The 27,593-nt window shown below is 32.5% G+C and overlaps 1 protein-coding gene across 2 annotated transcripts in view; it reads right to left on the bottom strand.

The window, feature by feature from the left end:
• Nucleotides 1-26,250, bottom strand: part of LOC138711544 (retinol-binding protein pinta-like) — a 53,027-nt gene extending 26,777 nt beyond the window's left edge. For both annotated transcript variants that reach the window (XM_069842726.1, XM_069842725.1), the window contains exons 1-3: nt 26,163-26,250; nt 19,426-19,585; nt 10,897-11,056 (exon numbers count right to left, since the gene is read on the bottom strand). In XM_069842726.1, coding sequence (XP_069698827.1) covers nt 10,897-11,056; nt 19,426-19,564 — 299 coding nt within the window. In that variant the 5' untranslated portion in view covers nt 19,565-19,585; nt 26,163-26,250. The remainder of the gene's footprint in view (nt 1-10,896; nt 11,057-19,425; nt 19,586-26,162) is intronic.
• Nucleotides 26,251-27,593: the final 1,343 nt, after the last annotated feature.

The raw sequence follows: 27,593 nt of genomic DNA, 5'->3' as shown, positions 1-27,593 counted from the left end.
GTGGAAAACTTGGACTGACGCTTATTATAATGCAAATTGCGGCTTAAAATTAATAAAAAATGGTTCGATTTTAATTCACTTGTAATTAATAAAGATAAAACAATAGCTATCCCTTTTTCTTTAAATAATAAAGGTAATAAACCATTTTAATCTACCCTACAAATTAAAATGCATAATTATGATTGTTCCTATATGAATTGCAATTGTTCAGTTATTAATGAAGTTAATGAGATTAAATACTTAGGTATAATTATTGATAATCATTTAAAATGTAATAATCATATCCATTATATTTGTAATAAATTACGTAAAACATTATTACTCTGTTATTCTAAGAAATATTTTGTCAATTAACTGTTTACGTATAATTTATTTAGCATTATTTCAATCTTTATTTATGTATGGTATCATGGGTTGGGGCGGAACTTATAAATCCAACCTTTATCCGTTAATTTTACTACAGAAAAAAGTATTAAAAATTTGTTTAAAAAAAGCAGAAAGATTACCCAACTGAATTGTTGTATAAACATTTCAAATTTTTCAACATTAAAGAAATGTATTATTTTATTTTATTAAAATATTTTCATAGACATTTTAATAACTTTGAAAGGTGTATACATAAATATAGAACTAAAAATATGAATTCTCTGCGTTTGTCTGAACCAAAATGTAAAACCAATGCAGCTTTTTATCATAGCATGAGTCAAGGTCCCAGATTATTAAACAGATTTTATTCCAATAATATTTTAACCACGAATCCTCTCCAAATTAATAAAGAATTAAAAAAAATGTGTATTGGATTTATAGTTTGGGTTTAAAGATATTAAACACTATTTGATCTGTATCCACTCTCAGTTTTAATTTTATTTTTGTCTGTATTGGAATCCCCTCCTGAGCACGAGTCTTACTCATTCAGGAGTGGGCTAGTTTATCTTTCATTGTATTTATTAACTTGTATTCATATCAAACATACTAGCAATATAATAAATAGATAGGTAGGTAGATAGATAGATAGGTGGGTGGGTGGGTGGGTGGGTGGGTGGGTGGATGGATGGATGGATGGATGGATGGATGGATATATAGGTGGATAGATATATAGGTAGATAAAAGATAGGTAGATATATAGATAGATAGATAGATAGATAGATAGATAGATAGATAGATAGATAGATAGATAGATAGATAGATAGATAGATAGATAGATAGATAGATAGATAAAAGATAGGTAGATATATAGATAGATAGATAGATAGATAGATAGATAGATAGATAGATAGATAGATAGATAGATAGATAGATAGATAGATAGATAGATAGATAGATAGATAGATAGATAGATAGATAGATAGATAGATAGATAGATAGATAGATAGATAGATAGATAGATAGATAGATAAAAGATAGGTAGATAAAATTTAGGTAGGTAGGTAGGTAGGTAGATGAAAGGTAGGTAGGTATGTAGATAGGTAGGTAGAGTTGGAAAGGGTACACATATGATACGTAAAGTTGTATATGCGTTAGATGCAACAGAATTTATGAAATATGTCTAGAATCAAACAGGTTTTGAGTACTAGAGAGGACCAGAAACTGAGTTCGATAGAGCAACAAATTAAGCGATGAAATTTTGCGGATTCAGGCTTATGGGAATAGAGTATTACTCATTCAGGAGTGGTCTAGTTTATCTTTCATTGTATTTATTAACTTGTATTCATATCAAACATACTAGCAATATAATAAATAGATAGGTAGGTAGATAGATAGATAGGTGGGTGGGTGGGTGGGTGGGTGGGTGGGTGGATGGATGGATGGATGGATGGATGGATGGATATATAGGTGGATAGATATATAGGTAGATAAAAGATAGGTAGATATATAGATAGATAGATAGATAGATAGATAGATAGATAGATAAAAGATAGGTAGATATATAGATAGATAGATAGATAAAAGATAGGTAGATAAAATTTAGGTAGGTAGGTAGGTAGATGAAAGGTAGGTAGGTATGTAGATAGGTAGGTAGAGTTGGAAAGGGTACACATATGATACGTAAAGTTGTATATGCGTTAGATTCAACAGAATTTATGAAATATGTCTAGAATCAAACAGGTTTTGAGTACTAGAGAGGACCAGAAACTGAGTTCGATAGAGCAACAAATTAAGCGATGAAATTTTGCGGATTCAGTCTTATGGGAATAGAGTACTGTATTACTCATTCAGGAGTGGTCTAGTTTATCTTTCATTGTATTTATTAACTTGTATTCATATCAAACATACTAGCAATATAATAAATAGATAGGTAGGTAGATAGATAGATAGATAGATAGATAGATAGATAGATAGATAGATAGATAGATAGATAGATAGATAGATAGATAGATAGATAGATAGATAGATAGATAGATAGGTAGATAGGTAGATAGGTAGATAGGTAGATAAAAGATAGGTAGATAAAATTTAGGTAGGTAGGTAGATGAAAGGTAGGTAGGTAGATGAAAGGTAGTTAGGTAGATTAAAGGTAGGTAGGTAGATTAAAGGTAGGTAGATGAAAGGTAGGTAGGTAGATGAAAGGTAGGTAGGTAGGTAGATAAAAGGTAGGTAGGTAGAGTTGGAAAGGGTACACATATGATACGTAAAGTTGTATATGCATTAGATGCAACAGAATTTATGAAATATGTCTAGAATCAAACAGGTTTTGAGTACTAGAGAGGACCAGAAACTGAGTTCGATAGAGCAACAAATTAAGTGATGAAATTTTGCGGATTCAGGCTTATGGGAATAGAGTTCCGTGAACAAATCGCACCGCTACGAAGAAAATGAATAATTGAAGCGCTTCCTGCAAAAGGGAGTGGCTCTACGTTTTTTCAAATGTTTTGCTTGTTTCATACCTTAAAAAATATGGTCAACCTTTCAGTGCAAGAACAATTTGATTCCGAACATTTGGTAGTAAGTTACAGTGAAATTATAGCTGAGCTCCAAATTGTTTCGATTCAAAAAGGATGTAGCTCCTGGAGCTTTATACAGGGTGGACCGTGAGGAGTGCCATTAATTTCAGTGGGTTATTCTTTGAGATATTTCAAACCGAAATGTTTAATTCAATTTTGCTCGATTTTACTTTCTTCTTGAGATAAAATTTGTTTTACATTAAACATATCATAGCGTATTTTGGGAAAGCTATGTATCTAATTCCCAATATGCTCAGTCATTTTAAGAGAGCATTGTATTACGAAAACAAATTACTGAAAGAATTTTAGTTTTGTCGTTTAAATGTGTAGAAATTTGATTGGAACATATGTAACTTTCGTTCTGCGAAGGAATTTTACAATCTAATATCTCTTCGGATCATATATCTGCACATTTAAGAGACAAACTAAAATCTTTTCAATAATTTATTATCATAATATATACTATTCTCTTACAATGACCGAGGATATTGGAGATTGAATTAACCCAAAACACGATATGAAATCAATTTCATATTGTGGTATGCCGATAAGCTATTAATGTTTGACTATAGTTATTTATTTAGTGTGCCACCTTTGCTTATCTTAAAAGTTATTAATTTACATTTAAACTCATGGACTCGACAACATCCATTTGTACCAATAACGTCAAACCACCGACACATAGCAGCATAGCAACATACATCTATGATTTTCACATCTATCTAGTGACCAAAATTGAATGAAATGCTTTAATAATACACATCGTTAATAATTATATACATGTTAGTGATATAAACAGTACTCCGCTTTATTTCGCTATTAAAATCAAGATCAACAGAAGCAGCCCCATCTAACGATGTTAAAAACTGGCAGACACAGCCAATAAGTGCTTACAGTATTTTAAAGTGTCCTAAAACGTTTTATATTCCTCTGAATATATTTATAGTTTTATATCACTTTTAAATAATTTTAAATCTTTTAAATTGTACTATATGGACTGCAAATGATTTTAACTTAATGTAACATGTGTATTATAGACTAAATTAGGTTAAGTTAGAGCAATTCATTTTAACAAGATCCGAAAATCATAATAAGTTCCATACCTTAAGGCAAGGTTTCCATCATAAATGTTTACCTAACACTCTACATCTGAAGATGATACACATGTATCGAAAACGTTAATATAAATTATTAATTTTTAAGATAAGCAAAGGTGGCACAGTAAATAAATAATTATAGTCAAACGATATGAAATGTTTCACATAAAAGACATTTTATCTCGAAAATGAAAGACTGTTGTCTACCTCATGCAGTAAAAAGAAGAAAATATTATGAAAAAACGTGGGAGACAATTGAACGCGTGATTTATTTCCTTAAGGCAACAGTTAGCAGAGGCAGGTGGGAATATTAAAGTATACAGTTAATAAGTTAACCTTTGAGCTTTTAAGACGGCACATTATCATAATACATTATTCATTAGGCTTACATCATCGTCCTACTCACCGTGTGCATGTTGAACTTCCGTGTAGAGGACATTGCGTACAATAAACTGACTCTTTCCTACCATGTTATATGTAAATTCTATGAAATGGATCACTATTGTAATCCACTTGAGTGCTGACCCATATCTAAGAAGTAAGATAACCACTAACAAGAACATCTTACAAGGAGAGGACACGCTCTGTATATCACCGAATTAAATAAGATTGTGTGACATGAAAGTACAAGACACACTGTTTAAAGTCATACCTGGTATGGGTCGCCAATGACCCCTCTTTTTGGAAATATTGGCTATTGTTTGTGACATACTTCCGTTAGGTGCCTAATAGGGAAGCATTAGACTGTGTAATGGCGTAGCTCATATAGTTGGATGCATACACAAACTCTTTGACTCTACACTATACCACACGAACACACCCACACAGGAAACAAAACAAGAGGCGCCAAGACCAGCAAAGACCAGTTCTGAGGATGACCCATAAATAGGTCGAAACATGTAAACAGGGTACGTTAGAATTTAACACAAGAAAGTCTCATCATACATATTCTGAATTATTTATTTATTTATTTATTTACTTATTTATTTAATTATTTATTTATTCACTCACTCACTCACTGATTTATTTATTTATTTATTTATTTATTTATTTATTTATTTATTTACTTATTTACTTACTTACTTACCTACTTACTTACTTACTTACTTTTTTACTTACTTATTTACTTACGTATTTACTTATTTATTATTTATTTATTTATGTATTTATTTATTTATGTATTTATTTATTTATTTATGTATTTATTTATTTATGTTTTGATTTATTAATATTTAATTGTTTTATTGAAATTTTTTATTAAATTATTATTAAGCAAGTAATGGTCTCTTAAACCAAATTATAGTAATTTAGCAATTACTTCTGACGGGAAAATTTAATTAAATAATAACATTATCTTGTCAAGATAAAATTATTCACAAATAATACCTCTAAGATGATTAATACTATTTTTATTTTTCTCTATTATATTTATATTATTTAAATCTATAAATTATTTCTCAAACTTATCCTTAAACTGAATTGGCACTATATTAGGATTATTTATTATTCCAATGAGTTACTGATTAATTCCATATTTATGTATTTATTTATTTACTTATGTATTTGTGTATTCATTCATTCATTCATTTATTTATTCATTAATTTATTCATTCATTCATTCATTCATTCATTCATTCATTCATTCATTCATTCATTCATTCATTCATTCATTTAATGCATTCCTATAAATTTGATGTATTTTCAAGACCTTAAATTCTAAACACAATTTTTAGGTAGGATAATCAATATTTACAAATTTTGAAATCAGACTCAACCCGACCACCAAAGCTCATATTTTATTGTGAAATTGTGAGGTGACGTAACACTTGAAATGGATCCTAATAAAGGTAAAGGTAACTCCTTAACATGTCTGGAGATAGAGCCCCATGCTTTCTTGATTTCGGCATTAGAATGAGATGGTGTGAAATGGATTTCTTACTTACTGGCTTTTAAGGAACCCGGAGGTTCATTGCCGCCCTCACATAAGCCTGCCATTGGTCCCTATCCTGAACAAGATTAATCCAGTCTCTATCATCATATCCTACCATACTCAAACCCATTTTAATATTATCTTCCCATATACGTCTCGGCCTCCCCAAAGGTCTTTTTCCCTCCGGCCTCCCAACTAACACACTATATGCATTTCTGGATTCGCTCATACGTGCTACATGTCCTGCCCATCTCAAACGTCTGGATTTAATGTTCCTAATTATGTCAGGTGAAGAATACAATGCGTGCAGTTCTGTGTTGTGTAACTTTCTCCGTTCTCCTGTAACTTCATCCCTCTTAGCCGCAAATATTTTCCTAAGCACTTTATTCTCAAAAACCCTTAACCTATGTTCCTATCCCAAAGTGAGAGTCCAAGTTTCACAACCATAAAAAACAACCGGTAATATAACTGTTTTTTTTTTTAATTCTAAGTTTGAGATACTTTGACAGAAGACTGGATGATAAAAGCTTCTCAACCGAATAATTGCAGGCATTTCCCATAATTATTCTGGGTTTAATTTCCTCCCGAGTGTCATTTATATTTGCTACTGTTGTTCCTAGGTACTTGAATTTTTCCTCCTCTTCGAAGGATAGGTACATCTCCAATTTTTATATTTTCATTTCGTACAATATTCACGCCACAAGACATAATCATATACTTTGTGTTTTCGGGATTTACTTCCAAACATATATCTCGGTGAGAAATGGATACCAATAATAAGTAACTTTGAAAATGAATAATTGATATTTTCCAGAGAGCGACGATTTTAGAAACAATATAATTACCGTACTGAAGTTTTGGCAATTCATACATATTATTTTATCAGTGCTCTATGTGTATTAGGGGATAATAAACTCTATAGGATTTAATGACAGGGTATTTATTATGACGCTTTCCAGAAAAGTGGAATTATTTGCAGGGTTATTTCCGTACTGAAAATGTCCAAGTATCTAATGTACGTTTAAGGGAACCTGAAGACCAATACAATCCATCCTGGCACTTTTACAAATTGTTATTGTTCTTTAAGACAATTTTGAAAAAGCAGAGTAACGTCAGCTAGATTGACTGGCAGACGGAAACAAGCTTCTTTCTGATCGCCCCGACTTTCTGTCCAGCTACGTTACGAGCAACCAACTCGCTAACCAGACAGACTCCGTCTTGTATGTACCCTAAGGGTACAGTTTCATATGAAGATCTGAAATGCAAAACAAGTTATATCCCCTGAAAAGTTTTCTCAGAAATGAGCAAAATGTACCACGCATTATATTTACAGTGTATTTTGTAATTATTTTTCATCATCCAATTCCTTCTATAGTAACAAGATTTTAGAGCAAATATTGGCCTCCAGTATTGTTCCTTCATCAAATTATTTAAATTTTAAAAGTGGATATGATTTGATTTGCAGGGATCTGCGTGTATATAACTTGGTTTGCACTTTTGATGTGAGAATATATTAATTTTGAACTTAATAGTATTGTAAAATATTGAACAAAGGATATGGTTATCAGTTCAAATTATACACATTATTATTATTAAAATATTTTACAAAATTACTGAAAAATATATCATTTTTTAAAGATTGCTTGCTGAAAGTTTCACATGAATAAAGACCTAATTTTATGATTATCAATGAAAATTATACACATAGTTATTATCACTGCAAATTATAGTATACATTATTTTCATAAAATACAAAATTACTGAAAAATATTACATTTTTAAGATTGCCTGCTGAAATTTTTAGAAGAATACAGACCTAATTTTGGACACATTTTTAAAATGAGCAACAAAGAAGGTTCTTTCCAGACTTTAACCAATATTGTGTTCTTTCGGGTAATTTCTACATATGCAAATCAAGATTTCAGGTAAAGTTGATTTAAATAATTTCGAAGGAACAATTGTTTCGGGGCCGGATATCGAACCCGGGACCTTTGGTTTAACGTACAAAAGTGAATCGGTGTCGGGTAGAGTTCCCGGGTAGCTCAGTTGGTAGAGCGTTGGTACGTTAAACCAAAGGTCCCATGTTCGATACCCGGCCCCGGAATAATTTTTCCCTCAAAATTATTCAAATCACCTTTACAGGGAGTTATACCTGAAATCTTGATTTGCATAATACACGTCACTGTTCGTTAACAGAAAACCACAATTTAAGTCACACGGAGTTAGTGTGCACTCGAAGTTGGTTGCTTGACGGTTGTCAGCCCACTTTGAGGTCTGTGGATATAGAGGGAAAAATTGGATCGTTGTCGGGTAGAGTTCCCGGGTAGCTCAGTGGTAGAGCGTTGGTGCGTTAAACCAAAGGTACTGGGTTCGATACCCGGCCTCGGGACATTTTTTCCCTCGAAATTATTCAATTTTGTACACATGCTCTGCAGGAGGTTCAAGATCAACACAATTGCAGTTCTCATTGTGTTCATCATGGTATTCCCTAGCTGCTGGCGTAGACTGTAAATCCTTGTATAAGGTCAGTCTAGGATATTCTCTAAAATTCAGTCCACTCCTTGCTAGAAGATAATGAATATCCCTCATCTTGAGTGCAGATATCAGCCTCGAAGCATTTGTCACTGCAGGCGGGCGCTGCAAATGACTGCATCCATTCTTAAGTAGTGAAACAAGAGACCCACTATCACTGAAGAAAAACGGTTATTGATAGTTTCCTGTAATGTTTCTCTGTTTACTGTTAGAGAAGCAAATGGATCACTATACCAGGCTTTCGTTCTTCTTTGCCTGTCTTTTTCATTACGTTTCCTCTTCCTGGAACGCACGTTTACTTCCACAACGGTCACCATATCTTCCACATATTCCATTCTCTTGCCACTCGCGTAAATACAACAAATTCAATTTCCTCTAATCACATTGACTGTTACAACGGTAGATAAGAATTATTAAAATTATTTAAAGTAGCAAATATGCATACTAAACAAAGACAACAACAAACAGACAACATCATATATTGGCACAGATACGTAGATGACATACTAATACTACACAAAGGAAACAAAAGACAGATCCAAAACCTGGATCAACACATAAACAAAATACACCCAAAGCTACACTACACATTAGAAATTGAAAACAACAAATCCATAAATTTTCTAGACATCACAATAACAAAAGTAGACAACAAACACACATTCAAAGTCTACAGAAAACCAACAACAACAACACCAACACACATACACAACACATCCAACCACCAACACAACACAAACAAGCTGCATTCCGAACAATGGTACACAGACTACTCAACATACCAATGAACCAACAGGATTACAACGAAGAACTAAACACAATCAAATACATAGCACAAGAAAACGGATACAACCCCAACATAATAGACAACATAATGCGTAAGACAAAACAAAACTACAGAAAACAGAAGAATACAACACAAACACAAGAACACAAAAAATACATCACACTAACATACGAAAACAAAAACACACATAAAATTGCTACCTCATTCAAGAAATTAAATTACAACATCTCATACAGAACAAATAACGCTCTACGAAAACATCTCAACACACAAACAACAGAAACAAACAAATACAACCACACAGGCGTATACAAACTCAAATGTAACACCTGCAACAACTTATACATAGGACAGACAGGAGATAGTTTCAAACACGTTACAAAGAACACATCACAGCCATAACAAAATTACAAAACACCTCCACATATGCAGAACACATCACAAATGCCAACCACACCTACAGAGACATCAACAGAGACATGGAAATACTGCACATCCAACCAAAAAGCCAGAAACTAAACACACTAGAACAATATGAAATATACAGACACACGAAAACACTTTAACGATATTCTCAACACACAACTCAATTTCAAAACACATATACTCTTTGACTCTACACTGCGAACGCACCCTCACAGGAAACGACCAGTTCTGAAGATGACCCAAAATATTTCGAAACATGTTAACAAGGTACGTTAAAATTTAACACAAGAAAGTCTTATCATACATATTCCGAATTAAAAAAAAAACCTGTTGGACTTTACGTTAATAAAACGAAAGAATGGATATAACTTAAAGTGAAGCAAACAGCTTTTTGGATGTAGCTTATTTTGAGTCAAACGCAGGTTTTTTTCATCCTGTCAACTGGAAGATATAACTTTTTCTGCTCAGAATACCACACGTATAGACGCAGGGGACCCCTAAAATAGCTGTAGCAGCAAGAACTCAATTTTTTTTAATGAATATAACTTTTTTGCATTTCAGCTCTTCATATCGTTCTTGAAATTTCGAACGCTGGGTCGATTCTTGCGTAGGATGGCATTAGACATTGCGAATTCCATTGGTGAAGATAACGTGCTGATTCCTCAGCCACTTGTCTTTGTTTCTATTGTGTAGGAACTGTCCTTGGCTGGCTTTCCATCTTCGGATTAGAAACACTTCCTGGCTCATTGAAGGTTTGTTTATACGAATGATTGCATTTTCGGTTCTGGGAACACGTACAGTTGATCAGTTGGCAATTAAACTCAGAAACATTTTCCAACACAGAATAGAAGCGAATACATTGTACTCGTTTCTGTACAAACAATCTAATTTCCACAATGTTTTCAAACATTTTACATCAGCACTGGTAAACAGATATCAAAACTTCCGTACACGCTGAAATAGAAACACGTTTAAATAGGCCTACACTTACATAATCACGTACTTAAATATTTTCCCCTTATTTCGTGGCCACTCGGTAGTTGTTCACTGTTAATCATGACTAGCAGGAATTTTCTCCGATGTCATTGGTATGAATGTTGGCAAGCAAGTGGATGTTCCTTCAATTTTAATGAACGAGTCAACAGTCAATTTAAATGAAAAATATTACAAGGATGTACTCACCATATTTCGTTAGTATCTTTGAACCATGGCTTCAGTGGGTCTCTGTCGAAAAGAATTTCATGTGCTATGTTCTTCATTGAGTAATATGTGTCCAAACTCTCGTGCACCTTTTTCATCCTTCCCTTACAATGCATGTACAAAATCTTCAGTCTTTTGTCATCTGCGTGAAAATAAATTCTAAAATCAATGAAAATATTCTCAGAATATAAAATAAATCATATACATTTCCTGTCCCATGATATTCCTTGTGGTCTTCTACTTCTTCGAATTAAGGGTAAGTAACCTCATTGGAGTTTCAGCTGTGAACGTTTCGAATCGGTACTCATGCCTACGAAAGTAAATAAAATTAAGAAAAGAAACGAGGCACTCCTACGCGGGATAATTGCATAGTACATCAAGAAGGACAATTGAACAAGAAGCAAAATATGTCATTGTAACCATAGACCAGGGATGAGACGATACTAGCTCCCAATCACGGTAGAAGAGCTCGACCTTGATCACGAGCGCATAGCGCATCCACTACATAGCATCCCAACGCAGACACAGGGATGTACATGCACATGAAGCGAATAAAGGCAGTAGTTATTACAATGACTTGCGTTACTAAATTTCATGTGAAAAGCCGCTGTTTATTATGTAAATACTTTACTTCATTGTTTAGGAGGAATTAATAGGGTCTACCTGCTTTACATGTGATCTGTAAGTACTTTTGAGCATTCGTTAAAAAAATAATGAGAATAATGATTAAAATAAAGTATATATTGATTGTGTGAATGTGAAAATGTAGTCCATACTCTGCAGTCATGATTATGTAATGAGTTTTCTTAGAGTGATTTGTGGGATGCACATAACGTGGAAAAATATATTCATTAAATTATGCCATTGAAGAGCCATCGTAAGTTTTGGAGTCGATCATTTAAGAGGACACGTATGATTTTTAAAACTTCCACAATTTTCATCCAAAATTTGTGAAATGTAAACTACATAAAGAGAGCTACAATACTATCACCCGTACAAAATTTGGTGCCATTAGGTCTAATAGTTTGATATTATATTTAAAAAAATATATATATTATATTGACGTCACTAAAAACGCTCTTTGCGTCAAAATGTTCAAAATTTTAGTTCATATTTGCTCAAAATCTTGAAAATAGTTATGGGAATAAAAATTAATTAGGTTTTAGGACTCAGTTTAAATAGAGAGACAAATAAATGTTCAAACTTTATAAATTTACCATTACAGCATATTAATTTTAATCTAAGTGCAATATGAATATTCCCCAAAGAAACTTAATATTTCATACACATGCTAATTAAATTTTATTTATCAACATTTAAATGACCCCTGTGAGAAGTTTCAGACGTATAGGCCCTATGACAATAATTGTTGTTCAAAGAACTTTTTTATGCAATAAATTGCTTAAAATTTTAGTCGTAAAAACAGCATTAAAAAAAACATTTCTCTCAATTCACGCATCGTATGTTTGGTCACACTTCAGTACATGGTTCGATAATATAATTACAATCATAAAATCAATAAACATGGATTTTCTTAAATTTTCAGCATTATTTCACCACAGTGTCCCCTTAAATGATAGTTGCACCTGTGTTGTCTTGTCTAAAATCAATTTCTCTCTTATCCAGAATAATGTATATATCTGTGTTCATTGTATAAAAACTGAACCTTCTACTTATCATTAAAAAAATCTTTATTGTAATCTCGCTTCCGATCTGACATGGTCTGCAACGTTGTATGTGCTGTACACCCTTTCTTACTGCTGTATTAGCAATGTGTCTTAGGCAGAAAAGCGCCGCGCCTTTAGAGAGAGCTTAAAAAAGCTCGCGCTCGTAACTACTAGCAAACACCGCATCACTGCCGTAGACTGAAGAAATTATAGCCAATTTAAATTTTAGGTTTTAAAATTCATAATACACAAAATTCTTCCTCTTATCATTTCGTATTGTAAGCCGTGTCCACACAAAGAGTGTACAGAAATAAGAAGCTTTTAATTTCACATCCGTATAGGCCTGTTATAATTCCTTAAGATACAGCTCAATGAATAGAAAAATTCTCCAAGATTTCCTTTCATTTCTTTTCCATAGCCATTTTTGTGTGCAATGTTTTGTTTCAAGCTTATTGGTGCATGGCCATTGTTGTGAAACGTTTCGTTTCAAGCCTATTGTTGCATGAATGAAAATTTGCATTTACCAGTCGAGTTTTTTGCCAATAGAGATGTGGATGGTAGAGCAAAAAGTTCAATGCGTGCTCTGGTTTGCAGAATTGAATTCAGTTACGCGTGTTCAGAAGCGCATATGGAGGGAATGGAATGTGGATCCTTCACACAAATCCATTTACGAGATAATGGAAACTTGATTTCAAAGACAGAGAAACATTCTAAAAAGCATGTGGCTGAAATAACTGTGGATCAGGTGCGTGAATAATTTGCTACAAACCAACGTAAATCAATTCGGGAATTGCAGATTCCTCGTTCAATAGTTCAGAAGATTCTACGCAAAGTCTCCGTATGGGTGCTTAGAAACTTCAGCTCCTTCATCAACTCAGACCAGATGATTGTCGCAAGAGAGCTAATTTCTGTGATGAGATGATTCGGCTTGTCGATGAAAATCCCAAGTATGTCGATTTTTTCTGTTCAGTGATGAAGCAATCTTTAACGTTTGTGGGAAGGTTAATCGTCATAATTGCCGCATATAGGGTTCTCAGAATCCCTACAGATTGATTGAACATGAAAGGGACTCGCAAAAAGTCAATGTCTGGTTGGGAAAGCACAAAAATGGAGTAATTGGCCCATTCTTTTTTATGGAGCCTACAGTGACGGGAGTTACGTACCGTGATATGCTGGAGAACTTTGCTATTCCGCAATTTCCATCAGGTTTAACATTTCAGCAGGATGGTGCTCCACCACACTTCCATCGAAAAGTTAAAACGTTTTTAGATGCAACCTTCCCAAGAAATTGGATTGGTAGGAATGGGCTAATTCCTGGCCGCCTAGATCCCCGGATTTAACTCCTTTGGATTATTTTGCTTGGGGATTTATTAAACATTTTGTATACAGCAAAAATGTTAGTAATTTGATTGATTTGAGACAGCGTATCATTGAAGTAGTTAAGCTTATAACACATGATATATTGGTGAACACCTGGCGATAGGTTGAGTATCGTTTTGGTACATGTTGAGGTATAAATAGTGCTCATGTGCAAATAAATGTGTACTAGTGCAAATAGAAACGTTTTCATTTACTGTACTCTATATAATGCAGAAGGAATTAATTTTATATACCTTATAGAAGTTACTATATCGTATAAGCTGTTATTTCTGTACAAGTTACTTTTAGTGTGAACACACTGTATATATATATACTGTTACGGCAATTCTATGTTACTTTTGGCTTAATTCCAACTTCCTTTCTTTAAACATATCTAAATCAACTTTAGTTCATTTTTCGTTAACAGCTGCCAGTGTTCAAAATTTAAAATTTAGCGATAAATATAGACTAATAATACACAGTGAAAATTGTTTAGATCCCAAAAGTTGTAAATGTCCACCTTTGAAAGAAGCCACGTATGTCAAATATCTGGGTGTCATTATTGATCAGAATTTAAAATGGCCTCTTCACATTACTTATCTTTGTAAGAGGCTTCGTAAAACAATTTATAAATTCGTTAATCTTCGATGCTACTTACCTATTAGAGATCTACGAAATGTTTATTTGGCCATTATTCAGTCTATCATCCAATATGGTATAATTGTTTGGGGTGGAAGTACAAAAATTAATCTTAGTCCGTTAAATTTACTACAAAAACGAATAATCAAAATTTGTTTGAAGAAACATTTCGATTATCCAACTAAATTAATTTATTCTGAATTTAATGTATTTAATATTGAACAAATTTATAAGTATACGCTGTTAAAATTTTATCATAAAAATCGTAATAAGTTTGTATTACAGACACACAATTATGACACAAGACGAAATATTGTATGTACGTATGTATTTATTTACACTGCAAGTGGGCAAGCACCCGGTGGCAGTGGTATATACAATATTAACAATACACAGTTAAAATGATAAGCTATACACAATAAAATTTACAATACATAATACAATTTACAACACATATACAATTTTATACACAATACAGTAAGAATACACAATACAATTTAACACAATAATAATAAAACATAAAATAAAACACCTAATTTTACAACACAACCTACATAATTATGTATAGGTCCTACATAAGTTTCAATAGTCTTTCACTTTACTCTCATCTCATTCCCTGTAGTGGCATTATGACGCATTTCACTGACACTTTAGCACACATTTCACTGACACTCTGTAACACATTTCACTGACACTATAGAACACATTTCATTGACGCTATAAATTATCACTGATCGGAACTGTTCACTGCACTGTAAAACCATAACTTCACTGACTCACCTCGCTTCACTGATACAACAGTTCAAATAAGTCAAATAATTGCATTCTTATGCATACTTATAAACAGAACTACATTTAAACTAAATATTTCTAGTCTAAGGCCCTCATACACGCTATTTTTAAATAATTTACAATTCAAACCAAGGAAGTAAACTCGTCAGGCTAGATAAATACATGTCACCTTAAAAAATTAAATGTTGAATGTCACCTTAATTTTAATTTTCACTTTATACACAACTCTTTAAATTATTCTTGAATCTCCTTAAGGAAGGACAGCCCTCAAAGACCGCTGCAGGTAGGTCATTCCAATCATTTATAGTTCTATTTAAAAATGAGAATTTACCTACATCCGTTTTCTGTTTCCTACATTTGATTTTAAAATCATGATCGTTCCTACTATAGTACGTTGGCTTTTCTAACCGAGCCGTTATGTCTACCAATGCTTTCTGACCTAGATGTGCTCTATACAATGATGTTATTCTAGTTTTCCTACGTCTGTTTTCCAAAGTTTCCCATTTAAGTTCTTTTATCGTATCGTTCCCATCTTCTCTTTTACCTTTAACAAATTTAGCTGCCCTATACTGGATTCTTTCTAAGGAATTTATCTGATATATTCTATAGGGATCCCAACACGTAGTTCCGTATTCCATTAACGGTCGCACTAATGTTAGATATGCTATTTCCCTCGATTTGGGGCTAGCCTTTCTCAAGATTCTCATAATAAAGTGAAGTGCCCTCCATGCTTTGCCTGTAACATTATCAACATGCTCTCCCCAAGAAAGTTTGGAGTTTAAATACACTCCTAGGTATTTACAACATTATTCTTGCGGAATTACAACACCACTGAATTCGTAATTAAGACTAGTCTCCTCTCGGGTTTTACAAAATGTTATAGGTTTACTTTTAGAACCATTTATTTTCATCCTATGCTTTAACGCCCAGTTGTAAATGTTATTCAAGTCTGTTTGAATAGACTCTACATCTGAATTATTTCTAATCTTTCTATAGATAATGCAGTCGTCTGCAAATAGCCTCACATTAGATGTAATATTCTGGCATAGGTCATTTACGTATATTATAAAGAGTAATGGACCCAGAACGCTGCCCTGTGGCACCCCTGAAATTATATTTCCAATTTCCGATATTTCATGACCTACTCTAACTCTCTGGGTTCTACCTTTTAAGAATTCTTGGATCCATAGCACCACTCTTTTATCTATTCCTAGCCTACTCAACTTATATATTAATATGTCATGTGGCACCAAATCAAATGCTTTCGAAAAGTCAATCACAACTGCATCGATTCTTCCGCCTCTATCTACCTCTTCAGCTAGATCCTGAACCAGCGACGTAATTTGACTATCACATGAGAAGCCTTCCCTAAAACCATGCTGGCGGTTGTAAAACCAGTCTTTCGCATTTAGAACATGACGAATATAATCCGATATCAAATGCTCCATGACTTTAATTCAACATTAGTAGAACCTACATGTCTCACATCTGCTGGTCTAAAGCATAGCATAAATTTTGGCCCTTGGTTGTACAATGCTTTAACTAAATTACACCCAGAACTTCTTCATGTAACCCACTAACATATAACAAGAAAATTAGAAACGTGTTAATATCTTCAATTTGATTAAATAAATTGATAGCCTATGTGTATGAATTAATCAACCTATATTATATTTGTGGAGCTTGTTTCCAAAAGGTACCAAATCCAACAGACCTAATTGTACAGGAAATGAAAAAAACTGCTCATGGCCTTAACAAATATTATATACTGTTATGACTTCGTGTCACTATTCTTTGTGTGTCATACATCATATTTAGGCATATATTTAAGATATTTCACACATTTATAAGAAGTTATTGATGGTTTTAGTTTGGATTTAGTACATTTTGGCAACAAAATTGGATGTGGTACATATTGGCATGAAATAATTCAGTATTATGAATGGGGATGTACAGTACAGGAATTATTTACTGTCACTGTAAAAGTGAATACATAATTCAACATTTTTCATTTCACAAATTTAGGCTATGTTTGCTGTTACAATCATCATAATTAACATCAGTGTTATCCTCAACCTCTGTTCTAACAACAGACTCAAAATTTATAAAATTACTATAGGCCTAAAGTGGGCGTTTGTTAATGTCACAATAGCCCATGGATGCTAGCAAAGCTGTCAAATATTTTTTCTCAGCATCCTGAACATGACTTTGATATTGGCATGGAATAACTCAGAATTATGAATGGGGATGTACAGGAATTATTCTCAAACACTATAAAATTAAATACATATTATTAAATACTCTTAATTAAATTTCACAAAATAGAGGCTGTGTTTGTTCTAATCATCATAATTAACAACAATGTTATCCTCATGCTCTGTTCCAACAACAGACTCAGAATTTATAATATTACTGTAAACTGGGAGTTCGTTAATGTCACAGCCGCCCAAACAACTAATACGTCACCACAATAGCCAATGAAATTGCTGCACAACTCGTGACATATCAGTGACGCGAAGTTGAGAACCAATAGGAACACAGAGATTTGGTATGTTTTGGTATCAAACTCAGCATGGATGTGGTATTTTCTGCTGTAAAACACTGTTTTCAGTGACTTCTGGAGATGTGATTTGGTACTTTTCGAGAGAAATGGTTAGTGTTTCCGTTCTAGAGGTAGCTAAGAATGTGCTGCCATCTGTAACTCATTTTTTCGAAAATTGTGGATTTGGTACCTTTTGGAAACAAGCTCCACATTTGTATTCTATAATTTTGAAATATATATTAGTCCGGCTTTTCACGTGCGATATTATTCTTCTCTAGTGTTAATATTATATTATATAATTCCATTGCCGCTGTAATTATATTTTAGTTCCTATTTTATTTTACTTATTTATTTATATTATTATTTTTTATTTTAATATTATATCTGAACTGCGACCGAGCACGAGCGCTGCTCATCCGGTCTCAAATTTTGTTAATACTACTGTATTGCTTGTATTTTTCTGATATTCTTGTCTTTTAAATTGATTGAGATTCATATTTTCAACTTCATTGTGTGCACTGCTAGTTGAGATTAATCTTAAAAGAATTTGATTCCCTTCACAAGTTCTTGATGTTCTTCAATTAAACCCTCAGTGATCTTATTTTCCTGTGAGGTACGTTTTGTAACGAAGATCACACCTGAAACTGGAATTCAAGTCTGGAAGATCATTAATGGCGTGCGCGAGATAAAGAGAGTGTTCTCGGCATATTCTCCTTCCCTCTCCCGTAATTTGAAAATATTCTTTTCAATCACAAAATCATTCTGATATAATATTGGTCTGTTTTTCATACTAAACCAAGGCAACGTATATGACGGCAGAGTTACCTGGAGTTTCGGCGCATTATTTCTACTGGGTGTTCATTTCAAAGTGTGTCATGACGTCACTGTTGTTGGGTCACCGATTTGAAGCGAGTTTCAGTTTATATGTTAGAGAAGTTGCCTATTATTTAAGGCGTTCTTCAATCTGAACTTGAGAACGTGTATGGTATAACTTGAACGTCGTAGCAACAGATGGCGGTCTGTACGGTCTGTGTGCTACCATAACCTCTTTCAAACTGTGTTTTTTGCGCCGGCAAGTCGTACGCAGGGTATTTGTTATCATCGGTTGCGTACGGTAACATTCCACAACACAAATCAAATGCTCCGTGTCCATGTTGACCGTCGAAGTTAATGTCAACAAATACGTAAGTAATCGTCTTAACCCTCTCCCCATATCCCGACAGTACGTATTTCCAAACAGTTCACATTCCTGCCACTACCGGCGTTACCGTACGTACTCTTCAGAATGAACGCCGTACTTGCTAGCCAACTTCTCTTCCTCTTAGATTATACACCTGAGCTGCGGAAGTGTAGGAAGACTGAATTCTCTAGGCTCATCAGCTAGCCACATGACGGCATACAGCGAGCCAAGACACATTTTGAACTGAACACCCAGTATATGGAGACGTTATGCCAATTATAGGCCTAAGCATTCAGAATACCACTACTTGTAAAAGACATTTCGAGACTCACCGTGCACGTTTGGCAGATGTGGTTGTTCTTGCAGCCAATTTTTTATTTTCTTCACAGCCTCCTCCAAATGTTCTTCACTGTAGCCAGTGTTGTCTCTTATCTTTGCTATTTGTGCTTCCGTTGGAGGGTCGAAATACATGGTAACAAATATAGGTAGCAACTGTAAGATAAATTCCATACGTTAAGAGCTGTTACATTTACTCCGTGTTCATTTTTGAATGGGAGCCTCCTCCATTTTTTTCTATATGCTCATGAGATCTTCACCTCACGGAGAGAGTGAGAGAGAATGTCATCGAAATGATAGCCGTCAAAATCTTGGATTTAAAATATCGGCACTCTAATCAATTCAAATGAACAAACAAGAAAACGTAAATTAATGTTAAAAAAATACATAATGAAATTTTAAAAAAGAATATTCTGCGACAAGATGTGGTGGCTATCAAAACGATAAAAATTTATTGAAATAAATAATATACACTGAATATTATAGAGATTAATAGAGATAGTGATTGATGATGTTAAATGAAGAATTTAAAATGGTTGATGCAATTGTCTGAAGAGTCTTTTCAGGAACTTTTAATTTTCTGAGGATCTCCCATGTAAATTTGGGAATTGTTCCTCGCGCACCAAACATAAGTCCAATGACATTCCAATCTTGAATATTATATTTATGACTGAGATCATCACAGCATGGAAGGTAAATAGCGCGTTTCTCTTCATGTACCTGCTTTGGTTTATCTTCATTAATTCCGAACCGTACAGTGGGGTCAAGAATGAGACCAGTTTTTTTATCTCGGTCAATTATTATGATGTCAGCACGCCGTGTAGATCCTTCCGTAGAAAGACATTGAACTTTCTCATATACTTGCTATATACATATGCTATAATCTTTAACAAAATGAAATAACAGGAAATAAATTGGTAGGAAAATTGATTGTAAACAAAATTACATAATACCTGTGCTACAACATTGCACTGTATTGGTTTTCTTCTTAACAGTCCAATTCGGTTTCGTAAATTAGAGAGAAAAATAGGTTTCTGCCGATTTAGGAGCTAAGATTTAAGGAGTTAGTTACAGCTTAAAGCAGTAAAATTTTTGGAAATATTCAGTATTTTTTCCTCCATTACTGTATCTTGTACAATAATGAAAATTAATATGTATAAAACACTGTCCTTCTGTTAAATGAAAAAAAATTTACGGCTTCAAAAATTATTTATATATTTTTTTTCTCAAAATTGACAGCGGTGGCAGTTCACTGTGCAGTGACGAAGCGTTTCCCTCATAACTCATAAACTTGTTAACTTTTTCACGTTTTCTGTTTTTTTATTTCATTGCTGAAACTCATGTTTAAAATATCATGCTCTTTCAACTACATTCTTTAATAAATATCTTTTTTATTTTGTGTTAGAAAAAAATACTGATTTTTGACCATTTTTAAATGAATTTATTTTTCATCAGACAATCTATCAAAGGTGGAGAAGTGATCCTGCATCATATTGTAGATAACATGTATAAATACACACAAATTAGTTCATCACAGAATGTTGGATAGTTTTGAGTTATGTAGAACTGCAGAGGGAATTGAATTAAAAAAATTGTAAACAGTGTTTTACACATACTAATTTTCATTATTGTACAAGATAAAGTAATGGAGAAAAAAATGTTGAATATTTCCAAAATTTGAAACACAGACGTTAGGTACTTTCTATAATGTCCACAATTTTAATGTCCATTTTATTATGTCCATTACATAAAAGTCCATTACACTATGTCCAAAAATATATGTCCAATAAAGTATATGTCCACTTTATTTTAGTCTAATTACATAAATTTTATATCCACATTTTTACGTCCACTGCATGATTGTACAATACATTATATCCATCTACAAATTTACTTCAATTCCCTACTCAATCTCTTCTGCCTGTTCATCTTAATACAGTTCAGATGATAACTAATAGATTTGAGGTAAGTTCTGATGTGTACTTCTTCGTTGTAGTGGTTGTAATTACGAACAATGTCTTCTACTCTACTTAAATTTTGTGGGTACGATCTTTTAATAGGGTGTCGCACATTCAAATGCCCGCCAAGCACATCTCTGTTTTCATATCTCCAATAGGCCTATCTCTTTTGCCCATTACTCCTGTATGAATGATGATGATAACAAAAACTTTTATACAAGCACAGGTTTTCCTCTTTTTAGACTGCATCAATTTTGCTTCATCCATGGTTGTGCCTCAATGTACTCTATAGACGAAAGAAGGTAGCCGTTTCGATAGTTTCGATGAACGATCAGAAAGCTAAAAATACTGCTGATCCAGTATTAAATAAAAGTGGACATTAAAAAGTGGGCATAAATTAAAGTGGACATAAATAAAAGTGGACATAACAGTCATGGACCAAAAAAATGGACCCACTTAAAATGTGAACGTAAATGAAAGTGGACAAAAATATTAGAGGACGTAAGTCATATGGACTTGGTTTCAATGGACTTAACGTCTTGGAAGCCAAAATTTTACTGATGTAAGCTGTACCTAACCCCTTAAAGGATGAAGGCAATGTCTGTGGTAAACATTGAATATTTTTTTGCATACAAATTAATTTAGCTCTCTATTAAAATAAGGAATAAATGTCATCCATATTATTATTACAAACACACTTCAAGTAACTTCTAAAATTATTTCTTAAGGACGAAATGAACTTTACAACAGAGCTTTAAAAATTTATTCTTGAAGCTTACTCTTTTAGTTGGAGAGTGGCATTGTTCATCATCGCGTGAATGAACTTCTGGCCAATTGGCCACAATTATAGTAACTTTCTCGACTAAACCTTAGAAATGGAGGGCCAGATAAAAGAAGGGCCTGTCCCAAATTTTTGTGAACTTCTGAGAATGACTATACTTCTTCCACGAGGAAGGAAGCACAAGTTTAGCCATATCCTTCAGCATAAAACTTGTGAATGTATTTACGAGATGGTACATGTTATCATGTTTTGCGGAAAAAAAAAGAAACTTATATTAATGAAAGATTGAAATGGGCCTCTATTCCACTTAGCCCTTCACTTATTGACTGGTTAACTCAATATTTTCTTATTCACGTGACAAGATTGTACATGTTTAAAAAACTGACAAAATTAAAAAATAAATTTCTAGATAACGGGTGGTTATAATTAAACTTTCTCTACTTAACCGTCTCCATGTGAAAAACCTGTGATCACACTAACACGAAACTTAATGTGAACGTTGCCAAGGACACGGGGAAGAGAAAATAATGAATAAGCAACTCGTTTGAGACACTTTTAATTCACTGTTATATCAATACTGTGCCTACTTTTTGTGGATATAGCGCCCTTCAGACTATAAAAAGTGCTCAGAATGGTGCTCGTCAGTGTCCAGGACAGTTTGAAAGTGTAGGATAGCATGCTGCAAGAAGCATATCCCTGGGTATACCCGATATCTCTCTTGGTTAGGATGATGTTTTCAACGTACAAACATGTGCAGCGAGCTGCCATTCAAAACTGAACATGGGATATTGTCATTTTATAATTGTGTCACTTCACAGCAGGATATGATATGATATGATATGATATGATATGATATGATATGATATGATGTGATGTGATATATGATATGATGTGATGTGATATGATATGATATGATATGATATGATGTGATGTGATATATGATATGATATGATATGATATGATATATGATATTATATATGATATGGTGTGATGTGATGTGATGTGATGTGATGTATGATATGATATATGATGTGATGTGATATGATATATGATATGATATATGATATGATATATGATATTATATATGATATGATATATGATATTATATATGATATGATATATGATATTATATATGATATGATATATAATATGATATGATATATATTATATATGATATGATATGATATATGATATTATATATGATATGATATGATATGATATGATATGATATGATATGATTATGATATGATATATGATATTATATATGATATGATATGATATATGATATGATATGATACATGATATATGATATGATATATGATATGATATATAATATGATGTCATATGATATATGATATGATATATGATATGATATGATATGGCATGATATATAATATAATGTGATATGATATGATATATGATATTATATATGATATGATATGATATTATATATGATATGATATATGATATTATATATGATATGATATGATATTATATATGATATGATATATGATGTGATATGCTATGATATGATATGATATGCTATGATATGATATGATATAACATGATATATGATATGATATAACATGATATATGATATGATATGATATATGATATGATATTATATATGATATATGATATGATATGATATGATATATGATATGATATGTGCGTGATAACGGGAATAATCCCAATAAACATCCAAATAGAGGAGACAGCAGAGTATTACCGATTTGTCAAAAGAAGCAGAAACCAACATGACCACGAGAACAGGAATCAGATTGACCATGATATGGAGTTAAAACATTGGCAGCATCCAGCTGACCACGTAAAAATCAGAGAAGGAAAAGAGGACAACGAATATAATATAATTAAAATCTTCACAGATGGGAGCAAAGGTGAACTCGGTGTTGGAGCAGGAGTAGCTATATTCAAAGAAGGCAGCCTGGAAGAATCGCTAAAATACAGGCTGAATGGCAAATGTTCCAACAATCAGGCTGAACAACTAGCCATATTAAAAGCTATTCAACATGTACAGACTCTGGAAAGTCAACAGCAAAAAATTTCAATATTTACAGACAGCAGGATAACATTAGACTTCCTTAGAAATCAAACAAATCATACGCATCTTATAGAAGAAATAAATCAGAAGAGAAGTAAAGGAAGCGGAGAGGAAGAAGTGGAAAATAGAATTCAAATGGATTAAGACCCACGCTGGACAAGAGGGGAATGAATTAGCAGATCAACTTGCGAAGGAGGCAGCACTCTCCGAGGATATTCCAGAGAGTTACAGCAAGACACCAAAAAGTGCAGTGAAAGGTGAAATACACACTCTCAGTTTAGTGAAGTGGCAAAACGAATGGGACAACACAGCAAAAGGACAAATCACAAAATCTTTCTTCCAAAATATAAACGATCGGTTAAAATTGAAACTTAACATAACCCCAAACTTCACAACCATAATAACAGGACACGGAAATATAAAATCTTATCTACATAAATATAAAATTATAGATAGACCATTATGTCCATGCAACAATGACGAACAAACGATAGATCATTTGTTATACAATTGTAAATTACTTGAGAGAGAAAGAGACATTCTGAAAGCGGCAGTTCTAGAGTCTGAAAACTGGCCAGTGAATAAAGACAAACTAGTGCACAAATGCCAGAAGAACTTGATCAAATTTACTAACAATATACAGTTTGACAAATTACAATGAAAGAAAAGTACAAAATTCATCCAACTCTATTGCCTATAAAGAAGCTCTTAGAACAATATAAAGTAATTATATGAACATAGTTTAAGTTAAACCAATGCATGTAGTATTACTCCACAGTAATGGAGCATGCAGACTGTAAAAAAAAGATATGATATGATATTATATATGATATGATATGATATATATGATATGATATAATATGAGATATGATATGATATATATTTTATTTATTTATTTATTTTACTAATAATTGTAACATGAAATATAATATATACAGAAAAACTTTAGCTCGCCCCTGAAAGAGTAGAACTCGTGCTCAGGGGCGGATTCCTGAATTGAAATTAATAATTATACAATACAATTTGTCTTATGTCTCCTATGCAATTATAGTATATAAATTTAAATTTACAATTTTTCAATTTTTATAAAATCCATACATAACTTTTTAAATTTAATACTAGAACAATTAGAATTGACAAGATTAGGATATTTAAATATAAATGTGTTATATATTCTTGGGACTAAATTACTACTATGATTAAATACTGTAACAGTGTTGCATTTTGGTTCAAACAATCTTAAAGAATTCATACCTTTTGTTTCATAACTATGAGAATACAATTCAAATTTATTTCGATTTTTATGTTTTAATTTTATTAATACAATATAATAAATTTGTCTTATGTTAAGTACATTTAAGTTTAAAAACAATTATTGAGATGGAAAATCAATAGGTTTATGAAGACATATTGTCATTATTTTCTTCTGTAATAAATAACGTGGATTAAAATTGCATTCAAATGAGCTAATCCATCCTATAATTCCATACATAATTACCGATTGAAATAAAGTTAAATATATTGTGTATAATAAACTTATTGACAAGTAATATCTCAATAAAACAAAATAATATAATATTTTACGTAATTTATTACAAAGGTAATTAATATGTTGGTTCCATTTTAAATGATTATCGAAAATTATGCCTAAATGCTTAACTTCAGAGGACTCCTTAATAATCGGACATTTACACTGTATTAGACAACAATCAGAATTATGTAATGTGATACTTAATATAGATATAGGAGATTTGTTACATTTTTCAGATAATGAGAATGGAATAATTATGGTTTTATGATATATGATATGATATGATATGATATGATATGATATGATATGATATATGATATGATATGATATGATGTGATGTGATATATTTATTAATTGATATTGCAATATTGTCTTGTAAAACTTTATGTATTAATGTTTACCTTCACTTTTCACTTTCCACCTTTACTCGTAATTCACATGTGAAAGCACAAGCACAAAGTACGTGTCTACACTGCACTGTTATCTATACGAGTATTACGGAAGTGAATATTTCATGATGATATGCAATGATTTACTATGCAAATCAATTCAAAATCAAACGCGATTCAAGTACACGCGTCCTATCCAATGTAACGGAACAATACGTTATTTCCACCATTCAGTAACCTTTCCCACTGCGTTCGATGACATGAAAGAACTCGAATGGATGCCACATGACATCGAAGGGATGTTCCGTATGTGATTGGCCAGTGCCCTCAAATAATTGCAGTTGTGTTTACAAATTTAACCGAGCAGGAACACAAACACTCGATGGATTCTTATTAAAGAAAATGAGACACAATCGTTAATTTGTTTCTACCACAATTTTACATCACTATGACCTCTAACAACCCTTCACCGTAAAAAAAACATCTTGTTACGAAACCACACAATAAGCTTCGGATTGGATTTGAGGAAGGTGGGGTGTGATGGTAGAGACTGGATTAATCTTGCTCAGGATAGGGACCGATGCACAGCGTGCAGTTTTCCCGATTTAGGTCGACAAAAATCAAATTTCGACTTATTTAGTTATTATTAAATAAGTATATAATAAATTTTCAATCTTAAGACATATCAACTTGCAGATAATTAAAACATAAAATAACATTAGTTCATTAGCGAACGTTTTTCAGTAAGTAGTCTTACAATAATAATTATCTGTGTCTCTATATAATAACTCGTGTACATTTTTGCACTTATTATCATTTCTCCACCTCAATTTTCAGATGAAACACATACATAACACACGAACATCAGCTACGTAAATTATCGTATATCCGACGACAATCCTCAGCTAATGATTACTCTTAAAATACCTATTTTATCAATCACCATTATAAATTTTAAAATTTTAACATTATTGACAAATTTTAATCATAATTGTATATTTTATTTGTAACATGAGCTATATGTATAAAATATCCGTCCAATTCAATTTCAAAATCCAAAGATTATATCAACAATTATCCTGTATTATGTCCCATTTTACATAAAGCTCATGAATCTCATGTATTGCATACATACATTGTTCTTTATTCTTTGTTATTTGCATAATTTATTATTATAGGTCCAGATTATATGTTTTTTGTTATATCTGAAGATGCCCAAACGGCGAAAACGTTCATATATCTTATTAAATAGCAAATAAACATTTGCAAGTTGATATGTCTTAAGATTGAAAAATATTATATACTTATTTAATAATTCACCAGGCATATTGAAATATAAAAATGAATTGTTTAGTTATGCATAGGTGAATATGAATTCGTATTCTTTAATATTTGTAGCATTTTGTCTCATTCCCATTTCAAAAAGAATGTTGTAGATTCGTA

The sequence above is a fragment of the Periplaneta americana genome, chromosome 13 (genome assembly GCF_040183065.1).
Source record: "Periplaneta americana isolate PAMFEO1 chromosome 13, P.americana_PAMFEO1_priV1, whole genome shotgun sequence".
In the NCBI taxonomy this organism is placed as follows: domain Eukaryota; kingdom Metazoa; phylum Arthropoda; class Insecta; order Blattodea; family Blattidae; genus Periplaneta; species Periplaneta americana.
Note: the sequence above shows the minus strand (reverse complement) of the source record. Positions and strands in the feature narration are given on the sequence as shown.